Genomic DNA, 19242 nt, shown 5'->3' with positions numbered 1-19242 from the left:
TGTGATACTTTGAATTTTTGATATGTAGGGGTGGAAAAATTACTTAAAATAAACATACTAAAAGTGACTTAAGTTTGCGTACCACTAGAATTTTTATTTTATTTATATAAAACAGCAAATTGGCAACATTGCAGAATGCGGAATAGGTATACGACCAATTTTGCAACTTACTTTACTTTACTTACAAAAATTGGGCACCTGGGCCACTTAGCGGCCCCTATCCCATACATCTAGAAATTTACAGAAAATTTATAGTAATAACATTTTGAATTTAGCAGTCGATGTGGTAGCTAATAGAAAAATAAACACTTTTCTTGAGTAAATATAACATTTGAATTTCTGATTCATCGAATCTAAGTTGACATAAATAAATATTAACATAAATTGATATATATCAATTTTGCAACTGAACGGTTGCTATATCTAGGTCTGCCAACTTTCTACACTTCTAGTGGTAGCTAAGTTAATGCTTTAATGTGTATTATTCCATCTTTTATAAATTTGAATTAAAGTTATTTTTCACACCACTACTACTTGCAAAAGATTTGAAAGTTTATATAAAAATACAATTCATTCTAACCTTCTTTTGGTAAGAAGACTATTAAAGTGTTGTCAAAATAATCAAAAATTCTGTAAGCTTCAGTTTTTATTGTCTGCCACTCAATAAAATATTATTCAATATAGTTGACATCTTTTGTGTGTAGCTTAGCAGAAATAATTTTAACTTATTGCTTTTATATCCCTCATTTGATTATTTATAGAAGCTTATGACTCATATTACAGGAGGTGAAAGTGCTCTAATTGGCGCTGCAGCATCAGTTATGGGATTAGGAAATGATTTATTCGGAAGTGTAAGGCTACCTGCTCATTTCACTGGAATATATTCTCATAAGCCATCAAGAGGTAACCACACTCTTTTACTTTAACCCTTTCGTGCCGACTGTCACAAATATGTGCCAGCATAAAACCGTATCAACCAGGGTAAAAAGATAAAACTGGTAATCAGAGTAATTCTTTAGCAGTTTATTTGTGGGCGGAGTTATAATTGTTTGATTTATATAATTCTCCATTACTTTATTCAAAATAAAGCTATTTAGTTATACTTTGAATTAACATAGATTATATATATGATTAAACTAACAATAATTAAAGTAAAAGCAAAGTAAGTCTGTCAAATTAGAAACGACTACATTTAAGTTACCGTTTTTTATTTAAGTACATCCTGATTCTGATTTTGTATGAATGCTTTTCTGAATCACCCGTCCCCAAAGGGTTAACCCTTTCGCATCGACTGTCACAAATAAGTGCCAGCATAAAACCGTATCAACCAGGGTAAAAAGATAAAACTAGTAATCAAAGTAATTCTTTAGCAGTTAATTTGTGGGCGGAGTTATAATTGTTTAATTTATTTAATTCACCATTACTTTGTTCAAAATAAGAGTATTTAGTTATAATTTGAATTAATATTGATTATATATATGATTAAAGTAACAATAATTAACCCCTTGAGGACGGGTGATTCAGAAAAGCATTCGTACAAAATCAGGATCAGGACGTAATTAAATAAAAAACGGTAACTTAAATGTAATCGTTTCTAATTTGACAGACTCCTTGCTTTTACTTTAATTAATGTTTGTTTAATCATATATATAATCAGTGTTAATTCAAAGTATAACTAAATACTTTTATTTTGAACAAAGTAATGGTGAATTAAATAAATCAAACAATTATAACTCCGCCCACAAATAAACTGCTAAAGAATTACTTTGATTACTGGTTTTATCTTTTTACCCTGGTTGATACGGTTTTGTGCTGGCACTTATTTGTGACAGTCGGCGCGAAAGGGTTAAAGTAAAAGCAAAGTAAGTCTGTCAAATTAGAAACGACTACATTTAAGTTACCGTTTTTTATTTAATTACATTCTGATTCTGATTTGGTACGAATGCTTTTCTGAATCACCCGGTCCCCAAGGGGTTAATCGTCACTGATTTGGAATAGCGTTAAGTGCAACAAACCCAACACGTTTAGGATGATAGATTTTTTTTTAGAAAAATTTTAATATAAATTAAAAGTTGGCATCATGAGGTTTTAATTAAAAATGCTTTTTTTTTCTCTTCATTCCAACAAGTGAAGTTATGAGACAATAGTTGTTAGTGAAATTTTTTTTGATTTTGAAAACATTTTAAATCTTTCTACATTAAAAAGCTGTAAGAGCCACCGCTGCTTCATCTGTTCAATTTAATGTTGCATTTTGTTTTGCCGCGCAAATACTATAAGACTTAAGAACGAACTAGGAAATTGAAAGAGTATTAACGAAGGGATTACGAAGGACTGAAAAAATAATCATTCGATAATAAGTTCAGGAATTATTAAGTGTTAAACTTGTCGGAACGCATACCCAACGGGCCCCTTTACAAGACGCAGGAATGCAACAGCAGAGTTTAAACTTGACATGCTGAAAGGGTCATATTTATTTATGAACTAACAGAGAATTTTTTTCCAAAATTCTAATTTGTACAAAAGTAAATGCATAATTAATTGTTTTTTTTCGTGTGTGTGTGTGAATTTTTTCTTTCTATTTTTCGTGTTCCGTCACATTGTTCTTTACCGTGTAGAAACTTTGAGACTGAAAAGCTGAAAATCACAATAGTGTCTGAAAAAAATTACGAGGAGTTCGATCGAATAAAAAATTTCATGATTCAATAATAACTTCAAGAATCATTAACTGTTAAATTAGAAGTTAAAAAAAATTATGTTAGCTAATATCTACTGCCAGCTAAAACAAAACTACACAGTTATTCTCCTTGTTTGATTGGACCATTTCGAATTACAACGATAATTTTTTTCATAGTCCTACATTGAAAGTTTCTACAATTTCAACTCATTTCTGAACAGAAAATTTCGGCTAAAAATTTGATCAGGCAAGGCATTAGGCAACTGTGACCTTAGACAGTACATTCTAAGTAAAGAAACATACTTAAGCTCTTTGTTCTTTTTAGAATAGTGATTAAAAGCAGTTAGTTTTACATTTTATTAATTTGTAACATTTATTGAATTCATGTTGTCAGACTGTCTACATTGTACCGGGAAGGGTAAGTATTTTTAAGAATTTCTTATTCTTTAACTAACAATTATTTATCCATTGCTGCAGAAAAATTTCGGTCTTTAGCTTTTGTGTTTTATAAGTTCTCGCTTGAGTGGATGTCAACTGCTTTGGATTTGATAACACTGTTTTTGAAACACGGTTGAGAACTACTCTAGCTAAAATTTCAGATTTTTGGTTAATTTTGCCACCAGTTTATAAGGTTTAACATCTCTTAACTTCAATGAAGTTGCCTGTCGGATAAGCCTTTGAACTATTTAGAAAGAGTGGTGAGTAAAAATCCCATAAATCGAATTCACTTTTGTCCAGAATCATGCATTAAAAGACTACCACTCGAAAATATTTATTTCTTGTCCGGAGAGGAAACTAGTAGAAGGTGAGATGGAGTACCTGGCCAATGAGGCTACCTCCGTAAGGAAGTAGTGTCTAGTACCTGTAGATGTGATTCTTTTCTGAAAAGGAAGTATATATACTTATGTTTAGTGGTAAATTACATTCTTTCAATTCTAATTTATTGAATTATAAATAATAAATACATTACCTTTGCTACTATGAAAATATTTTCTGGAAACTAAGGAGAATCCGCAGAAGTTGGCGTCTATATAGTAATATTTAAATTAAAAATAATTTTTGCAGTTTATTTTTAATAAAAATATTACCATTTCAAGTATTACTGTTAAGAATATTTTTCAGTTAAAAGCAATGAAATCTTAAACAGAATTTATCTAGTAGAAATGCGTGAAAGAGGTTTTTTTTTTAGAAAAAAAATTTGATTCATAAATTTAGCAAACATTTTATAAATGTGACTTAAAATTCTGCAATTTATTTTCAGTGTTATGAGAACAGGATTTTCGGATGTGGCACAAATTTCCCTCTCTGATAACAGTTTTGCAATATTTTAGGTTTGGTTCCGAATGGAGGATGTATTATAAATCCAACTGAAGAAACCTCAAAATTTCTCGAAACTGGACCAATGTGCAGATACATAGAAGACCTAGTACCGATTATGAAAATTCTGACTACGAACAGCACAGAGAAACTTGACATCGAGCGTAAAGTAAGGAAATTATTTCCTCAGTTTATTACTGAATATTATGTGACACGCTACATTATAACACACTCATTATTATCACAGCAAATTGAATATTGAGTTACCTGCATTCACCATCGCCATTATTTTCTAAATTATCAGCTACAAACTGTGGACTAAATTCCTCTATTTCTAACTAAATTCCTGTGGACCTTGAAAAATTTTAGCAGTGGTAGTAAATTTAGTTTAACGCCAGAAGATATTTCTTATTTTAAGATACCACTTTGTCGTTAAGTGATTCAGAAGGTCCTAGTGTTTTGATTTTATTGGGCACCTGGGCAACGCCTCCTATAACTGAAAGCCTCCACACGGTTTTTTATAGGTAGTCCGATCAGACCACCGTGAAGGATATCCACTTTCCGAACGAGTCACATAATACAGAACATAGTTAAAATAAGAAAGTGGTAGCAAATATATAACTAAAAATTTGTTTTATTTATGAATATTATTGGTTTGCCTTATTCACTTGTCAACCACTACAGATTCAATTCTCTACTTACTACTTCAATTCTCTAATTACTTTTATAAAAGGTTTTGGGTTCATGCGCGAAACTGGTTCACTTTTTAAACAGTCTGTGCGAACTACTTATAAAAGACCGTGTGGAGGCTTTTTGATGTAGGAGGTGATGACCTGGGCCGCGAAGCGACCCTTATCCCTTTCATCTGGAATTTTGACGCTGTTTTGGTTTAGCATTGAGGTAAGCAGGCAGTGGAGTTGCTTTTATGAATGCAGAGATGCCAACTTGCTCCAGACAGCAAATATATATTTTAAAGTGGTAGTTTATCAACTGTGATTCTTGGTTTAATAAATTCAATTTAGTAGATTTTTATCCACCACTAATTGTAAATAGGTCGTAGGCTTATATAATTCACCACTTTATAGTACTTAAGTCATGCTGTACCTTTTAAAAAGCAAGCAAAAATGGTCAAATATTTGCAAAATTTACTTTGTAGTTATTTACCGTTTTTTTTAATTATTTTGGCGTGTCCAGAGCAGTTGGCATCTCTGTGAATGTTTCAAGCACTTTGCTTGAGTAACTAAAAAGGAATCAAAATGATTTAGAAGGTGGGATTTTCTTTCATGCATACTTTCTTTGGAAAACAATTTTTAGTGGTAGTTACGCAAAATTTAAATTAACGACATTTGTTTAATATTCGTTACCACTTTTTTTAAAATTTACTAGTCACGCGGGAACCCTGTGTGAACTTATAGTGAAAAAACCATGAAACTTACAAAATTAAAGAAAAAATGTTTTTGTCCAGGATTATAAAATGAAAATTATTTTTTTTTCTCATAAACTCATTGATTAATCTTATACTAACCTCAATTTAAGTAATTGTTTTTTTATCCAACTGAAACTATTTATGCGCAGATGTGGCATGAAGGAATTCATTGCAATTTTTTAGTTTTTCGCTGAGGAAATTTTAATTCCAAATTTCCATTTTCTTTAGAACAATATTGATACAAGTTTTTAATTCTTTTGAGGCGCGTATGAACTCCTTTAAATTTTATTTTAAGAAGTCGGCAAAAAATTCTATTTCTAGTATAAACGTTTATTTATTCATTTATAATTAATGATTTTGGATTGTGGAAATACTTCTATAGTAACTTTCGTAAACTATCTGTCTTTTAGCGGCAAATGTTTTGGAAGATTTTAACGAAAGAAAAAATTGCTTTTACAAATTTAAACATCACGTTTAAGGCTTTTCGGAAAGAAATTGCATAAACCGCATAGTATTTATGACATTACATGATAAATGACATTCCTTTTAGAAATTACATAAATTTTGCAAATGCAAAATTCAGATCAACCAAAATGAGGCGTTGAAAATAATTTATTCCTAGCTTTAATAACAGCAATATTTTTTTAATAACCGTAGTTAAACAGCCGACCCAATTTTATGGGTTTACGACTACTATTGTTCATCTCCGTACCCTCAAAATTTTGAACCCAATCCAGAAGACAAAGGAACTCCTGGATCGAGTATTGAGAGAAATTTGCCCTCGTGGAGGACTTTTTGATGGAACTAACCCGCATTTGTGTTACATGGAGAGAAAGACCACGAGAACCTCCCATGGTTATCCTGACGGCAAGGGACTCTAACCCATTATTCGTCTACCACTCAGGATATTTCACGTCAGCACTGTGGTCGATGCAAGCCGGATGCGGAATTCGTATCGAATGGGATTCGAACCCGGTATGTTCATTGGAAAGCGAACGCTCTATTTCTTGAGCAATTGATATTATTATGTAGGATTGTGATTTTTATATTAGAATGCTTTTTTCGATTGTGGTATTGAAAAAAAGAAGCTTTTAACATCCTACGCTCCCTTTGGTTGACCTGAACTTTGCCTTAGTAAAAATGGCGTAATTTCTAAAAGTTTTAATCAGGATGTTTCAAATTCTGCCAACAGTTTTGCCACGTGAAATATTTGTTGTTAAAAGAGAAATTGTTTAGATAGCGTTAGAGTACGGAAGTGTTTCTATAAGTTTGTCCAACTGTGTAACTCTCGTTGTTAAAAACGATGAAAAGAATGGCACCCCTGGCAATGATTCATTGCCAGGGGTGCCAACAGCTCCTCTTTCTGGAAAAATGGTAGCGAAGTAACCTGTAAAATTTGTAGATTAAAGATAATTACGCTTGCCCTTTAGATGAGTCACCACGAGACTACTGAATTAATGTTGCATATTATATCATACTTTGAATTATGATATGTAGTGGTGGAAAAATTACTTAATCATTCTTGCTTCATTTTTTACAAAATGAAGCAAGTATCCATCCCTGGGAAACTAAGATGTTTGCCAACTGTTCCACTTGTTTCAAAAGTTTAGAAATATTTAAACTTTCGGAAAGCATCTTCGAGTTAGTTAAGTTTAAATACAGGGGTGCTAACAACTTCGCTTTCTCAAAATATTTTATGAAGTGGTAGGCAATTAAAAATTAAAGCCTTAAGAATTTTAGGTAACTTTGCCAAAATTTTAATAGTCTCTCCACTATAGAACAGGAACAAAATAACATTTCTTATGAACTTTTAAATCAATTTTATGTAGCGTTGCGGAAAATGCAGATGTTCCGGTTAGGTGGTCAGCCGAACGCGAAACCCCTAGTATTTAGTTTCCAAGCATGCTTGGTACTCATTTATCGACCCACTGAAGGGATGAAAAGCTGAGTCAGCCTTGCCCGGCCCGAGGATCGAGCCCAGGACCTGTGGCACGGGAGCGCGAATCGAGTTACCGGTTCAGTTAATTACTGAACCTCTTTACTTTTACTTCATTTACAAAAATTGGGCACCTGGACCACTTAGCGTCCCCTATCCCATACATCTAGAAATTCACAGAAAATTTATGGTAATAACATTTTGAATTTAGCAGTCGATGTGGTAGCTAATAGAAAAACAAGCACTTTGCTTGAGTAAATATAACATTTGAATATCTGATTCATCGAATCTAAGTTGACATATGTAAATATAAACATAATTTGACATATATATATATATATATATATATATATATATATATATATATATATATATATATATATATATATATATATATATATATATATATATATATATATATATATATATATATATAAGTTGACATAAATAAATATTAACATAAATTGATACATATGTCACTAATTAAATTTCTATATTTTAACTAGCACTTATTTAATTATGACATACATTGAAGTTCATTCGAATACATTGTGGTAGCCATAAAAAAATCAAGCCGTTTGCTTGTGAAATAATAAAACAATGAAAAAATTTAATATGACAAATTGACGTTTTTACTTAACACTAGAAATATTGATTGTTGACTTAAATTAAAAATTAAAGATAAAACATGATTTGATATGTTCAGTAATTGATTTTTGAAAAATGAAAGGCATAATTGATGAATATAAATCATACCTTGATACATGATAAAATAACATATTTGGAGAAAATGCAGTGAATATATTTTATCAGAGAAGTATTGCTCATTAAATACAATAGAATTTTCAAGAGAATTTAACATGCATAAGTTAATATATATGTATGCATAAATTGGCTATATTATCTGAAAATAATTCTTAATGTAATTTAATTTAACTTAAGTGAAAGTCTGCTGTGAAAAGTTCAGTGAATTTAACTTGAGAGTCTTGAAAATAAAAATAGAACTCACTGGGATTGAGATATTTCCCCGATGATCCCCCGCAGAAGGCGGAGCACTTCTTCATTTTTGAGCAATTCCTGTAATTCTTTGATTAAAGACACTAATCGGTTAACAAGTTTAGGCGTCGAATTTGATGTTGTTCGAAGGCTCCTTCTGCTGGGACGGGTCTCGCATCCACAGGGTTGAAAGCGAGAAGGAAAAGAGAAAAGGCTGGTAGTAAAACCATTTCAGTTATAGCTAGTTTAGGGGAGGAGTTTACTTATTCTTTTTTAAAATTTTTCAAGAATATTTACTTTGTCTTGGAAAAGAAGCAGTTTTGTATATATGCCAGAATTATAAAAGAAATCTTGATAGTTACAGATATTTCATTTTTTTCGAAAAAAATGCTGGAATGAAATGTTTTACGTACCAGGTTTTTCTCTATTCCGTCTTGCTATATAAGGGCTTTCACCCATGCGCACCCAGTATAGTTGACTGTGTGGCTTTTGTAGCAATTACAGCATTTTGGAGGTGTAGTTTTGTCCTTGTTGCATTCATGTGACCTGTGGTTTTCAGCACATTCTACACACCTTGCAGGTGCATTGCAGTGGCTTTGTGTATGTCCATAATTTTGGCAGTTGTAACATTGTATAGGTCCTCGACCTCCTCGAAATCGTTCGATTTTGATCGGGATCTGCTGTATGTTGTTGACGTCGAATATTCTTTGGTGATTCGCCGTTGATGTTAGGATTATGAGAAAAAGTGGAAGGAGCAGTAAGGCCTCTCCCATTCTCTTCTTAAACTGCACTATTTTAAAGGTTTCAATATTGTTTTTCTGTAATTCTGTATTGATGGCATCTGTATCAAAGTCCACAGGCAGGCCTCGGACCAAAACCTTAATAAATATGGCTTGCAGTGTTATTTCAGGTTTGCTAGGCGGATCCCGTACTTTGTCGGTTTCCTCCTTAGGTTTTGTTGTCGGCAAGATAGTGACGTCATCTTTCATGTTATGTTGGCTAGAAGAAGAGCAGCTGTTTGTAGACATGAGTGTAGAATTATCTTCAATTGTTTTGATTACATTTTGCTTTTTCTTCTTCTTTTTTCTTTTCTTTGCAGGTGGTTCTGTACTATTGTTAATATTGATGTCCGTGTCAGTTTCTGTATTCGGTGTTGTATTCAGGTTTTCATCTTTATTTTCCATGGTTATGTCTTCAGTGCTTGGATTAATTTCAGTCATTATTGATTCGACTTGAAAGGATTTTTTATTCATCTCCTTGTTTTCTTCCGCTTGAAGGTTTTTCGTCTTCCATCTGACGTGATAAGCTGCATTTGTCAGTTTTAGGAAGTATGAGTATTCATAGTCTCCAGGGTAACTTGATCTTATTTGAATGAGCAGTTTGCTAAGTAATTTATCTAAACCAATCAGCTCCTCTGTATCAAACTGAGTGTAAAACTCCACAATATCGTCATTACGTTTATGTTCAACTGGTGGAATATATCTTTTTGAAATCCCACAGGTAACAACGATTTCTTCTAATGACGTGGATTGTTTGCAATGCGACGGTGAATTACAACCGGAGAGTGAGATCTTTCCACCACGAGCTGTTTTATGATACGGCATCACTTGAAAAAACAAAATTGCGGGCTCAAAACCCACACATCAAAATGGTCAGTTGTCAGTATTGTCTCTCAGGAACCTGACGAGATCAAAATCTGTATCACTCACCTTGTAACGATCAGGATAATCAGCATCAATTCAGCATGACCGGCATCGCAAGGGAGAAGAGGACATCAGTAGAGCATGACCAGCATCAGTTCACATTTTATGTCGCCGATTCAAGACGCGTATATTCAATCATATTCAATATTCACATAACATCGAATTCCTTAATTACTGTACCGAAAATGCAACACAAAATAAGTTTCCTTAAACGCAGAGCAAGATGGCATCTCTCTTTACATAAACTTTTGAATAATCTGCATGTAGTGGTGGGCAAACTAATTTTAAAATAAATTTGCTAAATCTGAAAACATACTCTAACGTATGTATACTTTGCTACCACTGAAAAATACTTGCCCACAATGCGAAGCGAGTTGGCATGTTAACGAAGGACAATACGTAGATTCTTCCAGGGTTACAACGGGATTTTGCCACTTTGATGCTTTCAGATACACAGCTTTCTATAAAGTTGGAAAAATGTCTGCTATTCATAACAATGAAGAGCAATTTTTTTTTTCTTCTAGTGCATGAGTTTTCTAAACGGATCGTAGATATTTTCCGGTTGCTAATTTCATATCTATTGTCTGTATCTGTCTACACGCTACAAATTTCATGCGATTCAGTAATTTATTCATGATAAGGACTTTTAAAAATTCACTCGAGGCCTCCACTTCTCTTTTACGTAGAGAGTAGTAGGAAGAAGGCAATAATACATTTCAGTTTAAGAAGACAATGAAACATTCAGTTTATGTTATGATCATATGTTTATTGTCTTACGTATTGTATTCATAAAAGCACATAGTGTATACGTATGTATATAAACCTACACATTCCTTATAAACATGTACAGTGCGCCAGAAAAATAAAAAAATGGATCATCCTGAAAAACTTTTGATCTAATGATCGGATTTTCACGTTCTAGGACTTATTTTTAATGATTCGAAGGGGTGGCCTCTAATATGATAATTAATTAGGGCAGACGATATTTTAATTTACAAAATCAGACAGAAAAACGTACTTTCTCTGAATAAACATACCTTTTTCTGAAATCTGGGGAATATGGTCCCCACAGTTTAGTCAGGAGAGCTGTAAAAAGTTTGACCCCCTTAAAGTTAGTTTTATTTTTTGCCTGTTTTGACATATCTCGAGAAAATTTTCAGCGAATTTAAAAACTTCTCCCCACAATTATAATTTCGTTTATTCAAAGACAATTCCACGTAAAAAAAAATAAATTTTAATTTTCACTTATTATTTTTCATTATTTTATTAACTAATAGTAAAAAATGTGAATTGCAGGGTCCAATTTTTTTTACGTTATTTTAAAATATTTTATTTTACAAGGCAAAATACAAAACTTCAGCGAAGTCGCTTGAATGTGTGGGGCTAGTAGTTATCCACAATGTCAACCTTCATGTATGAAAAGGTACCCCACCATAGAATCGAGTTAACATGTCTTATATACTAGTGAATTGGGAGGGATTGTATTTTTGTAGTGGTAGATGCGCTACACAACTCCCCACCAGAATTATATCTCTGATAGAATTCGATGAACGTATACCACTAGTTGATTCATTACTGTTTTGTGAGAAGTCGGGAAAGCTGTATTAAGATCACCGTACTTTTGCTGATCGTGAGAGCTGTATTAAGATCACGGTCGCTCCTGTGTTGCCTTTAGCAGTCGAGTGTATACGTTGTACGTGATTGAAACTAAGCAGCAACAGCACTAGGAGGTGGATGATGTTGCAGTCACAAGTCAACAGTTCAATAGAGACCATCCATTGACGTAGCCGTGTTCATATCACGTCCGATGGTCACCAATGTGGGGCTACTAGGTATCGATAATGTCAACTTTTATTTATGAAAAAGGTTTGGCTTGGATATGAATTTGGCCGAAGTACCTGACAGCGAATGCGGGCTCCTCACTTCTTCTGATAACTGAGACTAGTGGCTATGGTTCAGGGGGGGGGGAGGTATTGGCAGTTTACTAACATAGATTGGCTATCTATAGTGTTATTTACTGGGAAGGTCCCTTGAGTCAATAGCATGTAACAGACAATAAATTGAAAAGATATGTACAAAAATATTTACAGGATTTGAAAATAGGGAAAAAATATCATATATTTACATTATTTACATATTAACATTATTTATATAACTTGATGTTTGTATTATTTAGAGCATAGATTCTCAACCTTTTTAACGTTGCCGCCCCCTTAAGGAGCAAACAATATTTCTATACCCCCCTTCGTGAAAACCAGTTGTTTAGAGCATGGGGACGGAGGGAGGTGTGCTGAATTATAAGCAAAATCTTAATTTCTTTACGCTTTAAATTTGTTTGGTCTCTTTAAAAATTAAATGTGCTCATTTACTCGATAATTTTCTCGCGGTTGGTAATCGCAGGCTATTTGTTATAATAAAAATGAATATGTTTAATGAAAAAAATACAACAAAGAAACCTAATCTTAAAAAAATAATTTATTCTCAATTAGATAATTAAAAAAAAACACAACCAAAATGATTTTTAACACTAAAAAGTAGTAACAGCGAAACATTCAAGTAACTATGTTAGTGGGATGATTGTACTTAATGGTTCAGAACCAATTTCTTAACGGTCGGCTCAATACTTTTAGTGAGATGAAGACGCTAATCCCCTCGTTGCACAATTTTGAGCCGATTTCTCCTTTTTGTGATAAGATCTGTAACAACATTTCCACGTTCGACAAGCTAGGGGGAAGGGGAGGCAATTAAAAAATGTTTAATGATAGTCTACAGTCCAGGATAGAGACGACTGATGTTACCTTTAAGCAAAAATTCTGTGAGACTATCATCATTTCAAAGTTTATTTAGTTAAAAGTTCAACCAATTCCTCGCAAATCTGAACCTCTGCTGTTTCAATATTCACAAAAGGATTCAGAACCCATAAATCCATAGAGGTACTTCTAGGGAACAAAACATCTTTAAAACGGTCAGAAAAGTTCATGTACAAAGAGTGAAGGTGTTGACAATATTCTTGTGCGTCATCAGAGTGAATTTCACCTGCTTGACTGAACTCATTCCAACCAAAATTCTGCTTCCTCGAAATGAGTTTTTTAAGAAAGGCAGAAATAACTGATTTTGTAGGGATCAAATTGAGCTCGTTGCCTTGAAGATGTAAATTATCACCCTTAAATTTCACAGATAAATTTGTCAAAGTCTTCCTTAAATTCTAGCAATCTGTCTCTCAGAGCTACATCCCTGTTTTCGAGGAACTCAAGCATAGAGTCGAAAAGATTCCAATACCTATTGAGACAGAAACTTTTGGAAAGCCTGCGAATCTCGGTGTATAGTAGCAAGTGATGGAATTCTTTATCGTTTTTCTTTCACAGCTGTCTGAATAATCAATCGTAGAGAGCATTACAATGAATTTTGTTCACAGCATATATGGCATATTGCAATGATTGATGCAAACGGTTGCTGAGATTTTCCCCTACTAAATGCTTTCTGTGAATCACGCAGTTTATAGCTAAGACATCTGGTACCTTCCTTTCCAAAAGGGTAATGTCGACCCACCATTGCAGGAGCCTATCAGTGGTAATAGACATAATATTCGCAAGAGGAATGTTTTTCTCTTTAAAACAATTTTTGAAAGTATTAAATATAGATTTACCTTCGATATCTACAATCAAGCTTCTTGCAAACAGCATCTCTTGAATAATTTTACCTACCTTTACAAACCGGACCTATGCCTACAGTAAAGCCTACATAATCTGGCAAGGTTGATTTATCAACTTGAAGGAAAAATTCGTTGGATATCAAAAGTTTGCGTAAAGAAATTTTTACGTCTTCAGCCAATTCATCATTTTGTCACCGCACTGTATATTTTTTTATTACAATGGATGCGACTGGATAGTGTAAAACTGTTTCTAAAACTTCCTTGATAAACGGCAGTACCAACTCTGCTCCGATGGTATATGAGCTTTCCCAGATTTAGCAATAAATTTTGATATATTATAAGAAGCTAAATAAACCATCGTCGCATTTTTGTGATGAGGTTGCTAGTAAGCCAGAGACCGAAGGTGCCTTCAGAAGCGTGAATGAAGATGTTCATGAAAAATGTCGAATCTTTATTTTGTTTGTCAGGATAAGTTTTTTGCAAATGCTCCTGATAACGGGAAGATTTCATTACCTCATTAGATAAAACTTTATTACAAAGTAAACACATGGGTAGTTGAGAGTTCAACACTGATTGAACAAATCCCAACTTCAAGTATGTGGCACTGTATTGATGACACCTCTTTTTATTAACCGACATTATTGGTGGCAGGGGAAAAAACTGTAATGAAGCTAAGAAAAACCATTATAAGAAACACGGGTCAAATCAAAAATTCATACTGAAAGCGCAATGACTTCAATTTTCACCAAATGGCTTGAATAAGTCAAAGGCAAAAGGTACAGACTCATGCGCTGAGGTGTGTTGGTTCGGATCGGAGAATAGGTGCCGTATAAGTTCTTTTTTATTGCTGTTACAAATGGTGTATCGGATAATCTTTATTTATTATATTAATCTAATTTTTTTTCTCTAATATTAATTTTAGATTAATTTTATTTATTAAATAAAACTTAATTTAATAATTTTATTTCTAAGTTTTAAATTTGAATGACAAAACATGCTCATCGCCCCCTACCGCCCAAAACATACCCAACGCCCCCCTTCTGCTCAAAACAAGTTCACCGCCCCTCAGCATACTCCCATCGCCCCCGTTGAGAACCAATGATTTAGAGTGATCCTCTGCTATAACGATGACCCGGTCGTCCCGCATGTAAACTCTCTTTACACTCATAGTATCCCCCAAGAGATTTTGAGCGCGCTGATTGGCTTTCTCGGCATTGCCTTCTGTTACGACTTTTTGTAGCTCCTCCCCAATAACATTTCTCCGTAGTTTATTCCCAAAATATAAATCAATCATAAATCAGTTCCAGTATATTTCTCATACTAATTTTAAGACAAAGATTTGTTAAAAAAATTATATAGCGTTATTAATTGTATTTCAATAATAACACATTTATTTAAATCTAATTTGCTTTAAATTTTATTCTAATATTTTTCATTATTTGTTTAAAATATTTTTTGTACGTTTCAGTGTAATATTTTTTAATATCAATGTTATGAATTTTTGGTAAATGCAAGGTAAACAATCATGTTTTGGTAAAACATCTAATTAGTGTAATAATAATTATTAAACATAAACTAAAGTTTTATCAGCTAGATTTTATGTAACATAAATATATATATAAGAATTGATTAATATTCAAATTGAATAGTATTATGAATATCCTTATGGACTTAGAAATTAAAATCTCTTACTTAAATTTATTAGTCTGATTGCAGAACCACTCAGTTAAATTTGAATTTATTATAAGAGATTTTAAAATGTATATAAATGAATTTTTAAAATTAATGTTTGATTATTTGAAAAAGATTTTATCATATCTAAGAGGAAAATATTCTGAAATGTTAAAAAAAATGAAATTACAATTCAGCAAAAAAATTTTAGAATATCTATAATTAATAAAATTTATTTTCTAACGAGTATCATATAACAAGTTTATAAAGTACAACAATCTGATTTCCTTGTTGATTTTTTGTTCAACTTCACAATTCAATGTATATGTTCTAGAAATAAAAGATGGAATTTTTTGTAAATTTATTCTTTCATTACTCATGGTATTAATTTAATGGACAATTCATAATCATTAACTTTTATTTTGATGGGAATTATGCAGTCAAAAATTAATAAAATAAGCATCTTAAAAGACAATTGCTTGACTTCTTAGATGTCAATTAATAGTTTTTCGGTATTACAAAAGATTTAACAAATAAAAAAAAACATTAAAATTAAGTTATAAATAAGCAGGCATAATGCAGATCTTTTAGTTTTAATTTATAATAATAGATAGCGCCACTAATAAATCTTAAATTTAAAATTTTGTAATTTAATTTTAGTAATCCACAAGAAATAAATAAAATATTAATTTAATTCTATGAGCATTAATTTAATTAAATAAATATCAAGTGAAAATTATTCAGTTTTCATTTTATAGCGAATGTAAGAATTAAACAAGGCAATTAAACTCCATTTTCAATGTTATTCAATAAATCAGAGGGATATTAGCTTCATAAGAATTCATGCATGTAATAATCATAAATTCAAAGAAAAGAGCAGTTCTCCCATAAAAATTAAATACAAAATTTTTCTTAAAATAACAAAACTAGTTACTTACCTACAAACAAATCTGTGTCCATGAGGTTTGGAAATTCTAGAATTCCATTTCGTATTGATAAGTTCCCCAAATTCTATTACCCACTTGTTGCAATCGTCTAAATTTAGAACATTGCTTCTAAGGGTAATGCATACCTGCCAACTGTTAATCCCTTCCATTATGATTTTTCCCAGTGGTAGTAAAATAGAATAAAAATTTCAATTGCACGCAAAAAAATACGTTGTACAGTGAATTCGCGATAACTCGAATCTGATAGGACTGACGAAAAACTTCGACATATCGGAAGTTCGACTTACCGTTAGTTTCGGTTTTGGACTTTCAAAATATTGTCGGATTATTTAATTAATGCTTATTAATTACAAATCTTCTAATTGCTTACCATATTTAAGATCATTTTTCTGACAAGCCATTTACGATAAGACTGTTTGAAGCACTTTATGATACCCTGGTGAATCAACTGCAACTTTGCTGTTGTGTTTGGTGGGAGAAACTGCAAGTTTACTGCTTTCAAATTAGGTAGATCACTATGTGCTGTGTATTTATCCATAAAGAGTATCACTTTTCTTTTTTTAGCGAAGAATTTCCGAATCCAATTAAGAATCCAATTTTCTTACATAGTCTTCAAATAAAACTGATGTCATCCAAAACTTTTTGTTAGACTTGTAATCCAAGGGATACGTTTTTGCATTCTTGAGACATCGGGGATTTCGGTTTTTTCCGATAACAAGTAAGGGCAATTTCTCTGTCTCAAACGCATTTCCTCCAACTAGGACAGTCAAACGTTCCTCGCTCATTTTACCCCCTGAGCAGTTTCTATCCTTAAACATCATAGTCTTATTTGGAAGACATTTAAAAAATAAACCCATTTCTTCAATATTGAAAACATCATTTTAACTGTATCCTTGAAGTAAATTTGGTAACGTTTCATTTAACCACTGTTCACATACTTCAAAAGGGACAGCTTTAGCTTCTCCATGAAGAGTGCGAAAGACATTGTGTGTTTGTTGCAAAGGAAGGGGCAAGATATCAACTCCTAGGTTTTTTCTCTTGCTTTAAAAGATCCAAAAAAAAATTGAGTTAAAGGGAGTAAAATTCGAGTAATCGAGAATAATTAACATGAAATTGAAGATAAAAGGGTCGGGACCTCATAAAAAAATCGAGTTATAGTAATATTCGAGTTATCGTACTTCGAGTTATGGCGAATTGACTGTATTTGAAAAAACATCAGCTGACAACCATGATAGTAACGCATATTACTATATATGCTGAATTTTTTTGAGAATAGTGGTGATCAAAATCATTTAAAAATTAAGTTTAAAGAAGAAAATATAGTATATATTTACTACCACTTTAAATATAAAAATAAAATTTTATGCCAAATGCGCAAAAGTTGGCAGGTATGGTAATGGTATTTGAGGAAATATATTCTACTTCATTTTTAAATGAAGAAGGCAGTTTCTCTGTTGGAAAAACTGACATTTCAAGTTTGTACACAAAAGCTGGAGTATAAAAATCGCTCTATGCTGAAAATAACAAGCACGGCAGAATGAAATAGCCATACGTCACAGATGGCGTTGCCGAGAAAGCCAATCAGCGCTCTCAAAATCTCTTGGGGATACTATGTGTGTAAAGAGAGTTTACATGCGACCCGGTCGTCCCGGTGGCATGTAAAATCTCTTTACACACATAGTATCCCCAAGACATTTTGAGAGCGCTGATTGGCTTTCTCGGCATTGCCTTCTGTTAAGTCTTTTTGTAGCTCCTCCTCAATAACATTTCTCCGTAGTTTGTTCCCAAAATGTAAATCAATCATAAATCAGTTCCAGTATATTTCTCATACTAATTTTATGACAAATGTTAAAGTTTTGCTCAAAAAATTTAAACAGCGTTATTAATTGTATTTTAATAATAACGCATTTATTTAAATCTAATTTGCTTTAAATTTTATGCTAATATTTTTTAACATTAATGTTATGAATTTTAGGTAAATGCAAGGTAAACAATCATGTTTTGGTAAAACATCAAATTAGTATGATAAAAATTAATAATAATTTTAGTATAATAATAATACTAATAATTATCATAAATTAAAGTTTTATTAGCTAGCTTTTATGTAATATATATAAATAAGAATTGATTAATATTTAAATTGAGTAGCATTGTGAATATCCTTATGCACTTAAAAATTAAAAACTCTTACTTAAATTTAGTAAGTATGATTGCAGTACCACTCAGTTAAGTTTGAATTTATTATATGAGATTTTAAAATGTATATAAAAATTTTTAAAATTTTGTTTGATTACTTAAAAAAGATTTTATCATATCTTAGAGGAAAATATTCTAAAATGTTAAAAAAATTTAATTATAATTCAGCAAAAAAATTTTAAAAGTTTCTGAAAAACTTCTTTTACATTTCTCCTGTGGCACTTTCATAAACGCACTGTGGTGACAAACAAATAATTTCCTGCAATTAAATAATAAAAAAATATTTACTATCCAATAGAAATGTACTAGAATTTAAAGAGGGAATTTTTTGTAAATTTATTCTCTAATTACTTATGGTATTAATTTAATGGACAATTCATAATCATTGACTTTTATTTTGATGGGAATCATGCAATCAAAAAATAATAAAAGAGGCATCTTAAAAGACAATTGCTTGATTTCTTAGATGCCAATTAATAGTTTTTCGGTATTATAAAACATTCAACAAAAAAAAACATTAAAAATAAGTTATAAATAAGTAGGCATAATGCACATCTCTTAGTTTTCATTTACAATAATAGATGTCGCCACTAATAAATCTTAAATTTAAAATTTTATAATTTAATTTTAGTAATCCACAAAAAATAAATAAAATATTAATTTAATTCGATGAATATTAATTTAATTAAATAAATATCAAGCGAAAACTACTCAATTTTCATTT

At 31.8% G+C, this 19242-nt stretch overlaps 1 protein-coding gene across 1 annotated transcript in view; it reads left to right on the top strand.

Moving 5' to 3' along the window:
- The window catches only part of LOC107455511 (fatty-acid amide hydrolase 2), a 68546-nt gene that overhangs the window by 34813 nt on the left and 14491 nt on the right, over positions 1 to 19242 (top strand). Inside the window, exons 5-6 of the mRNA XM_087164046.1 lie at positions 784 to 903; positions 4006 to 4160. Coding sequence (XP_087020172.1) covers positions 784 to 903; positions 4006 to 4160 — 275 coding nt within the window. The remainder of the gene's footprint in view (positions 1 to 783; positions 904 to 4005; positions 4161 to 19242) is intronic.

The sequence above is a fragment of the Parasteatoda tepidariorum genome, chromosome 5 (genome assembly GCF_982258835.1).
Source record: "Parasteatoda tepidariorum strain Cologne lab strain chromosome 5, Ptep-v5.0, whole genome shotgun sequence".
NCBI classification, from domain to species: Eukaryota; Metazoa; Arthropoda; class Arachnida; order Araneae; family Theridiidae; genus Parasteatoda; species Parasteatoda tepidariorum.
This window is presented reverse-complemented; position numbering and strand designations above follow the sequence as displayed.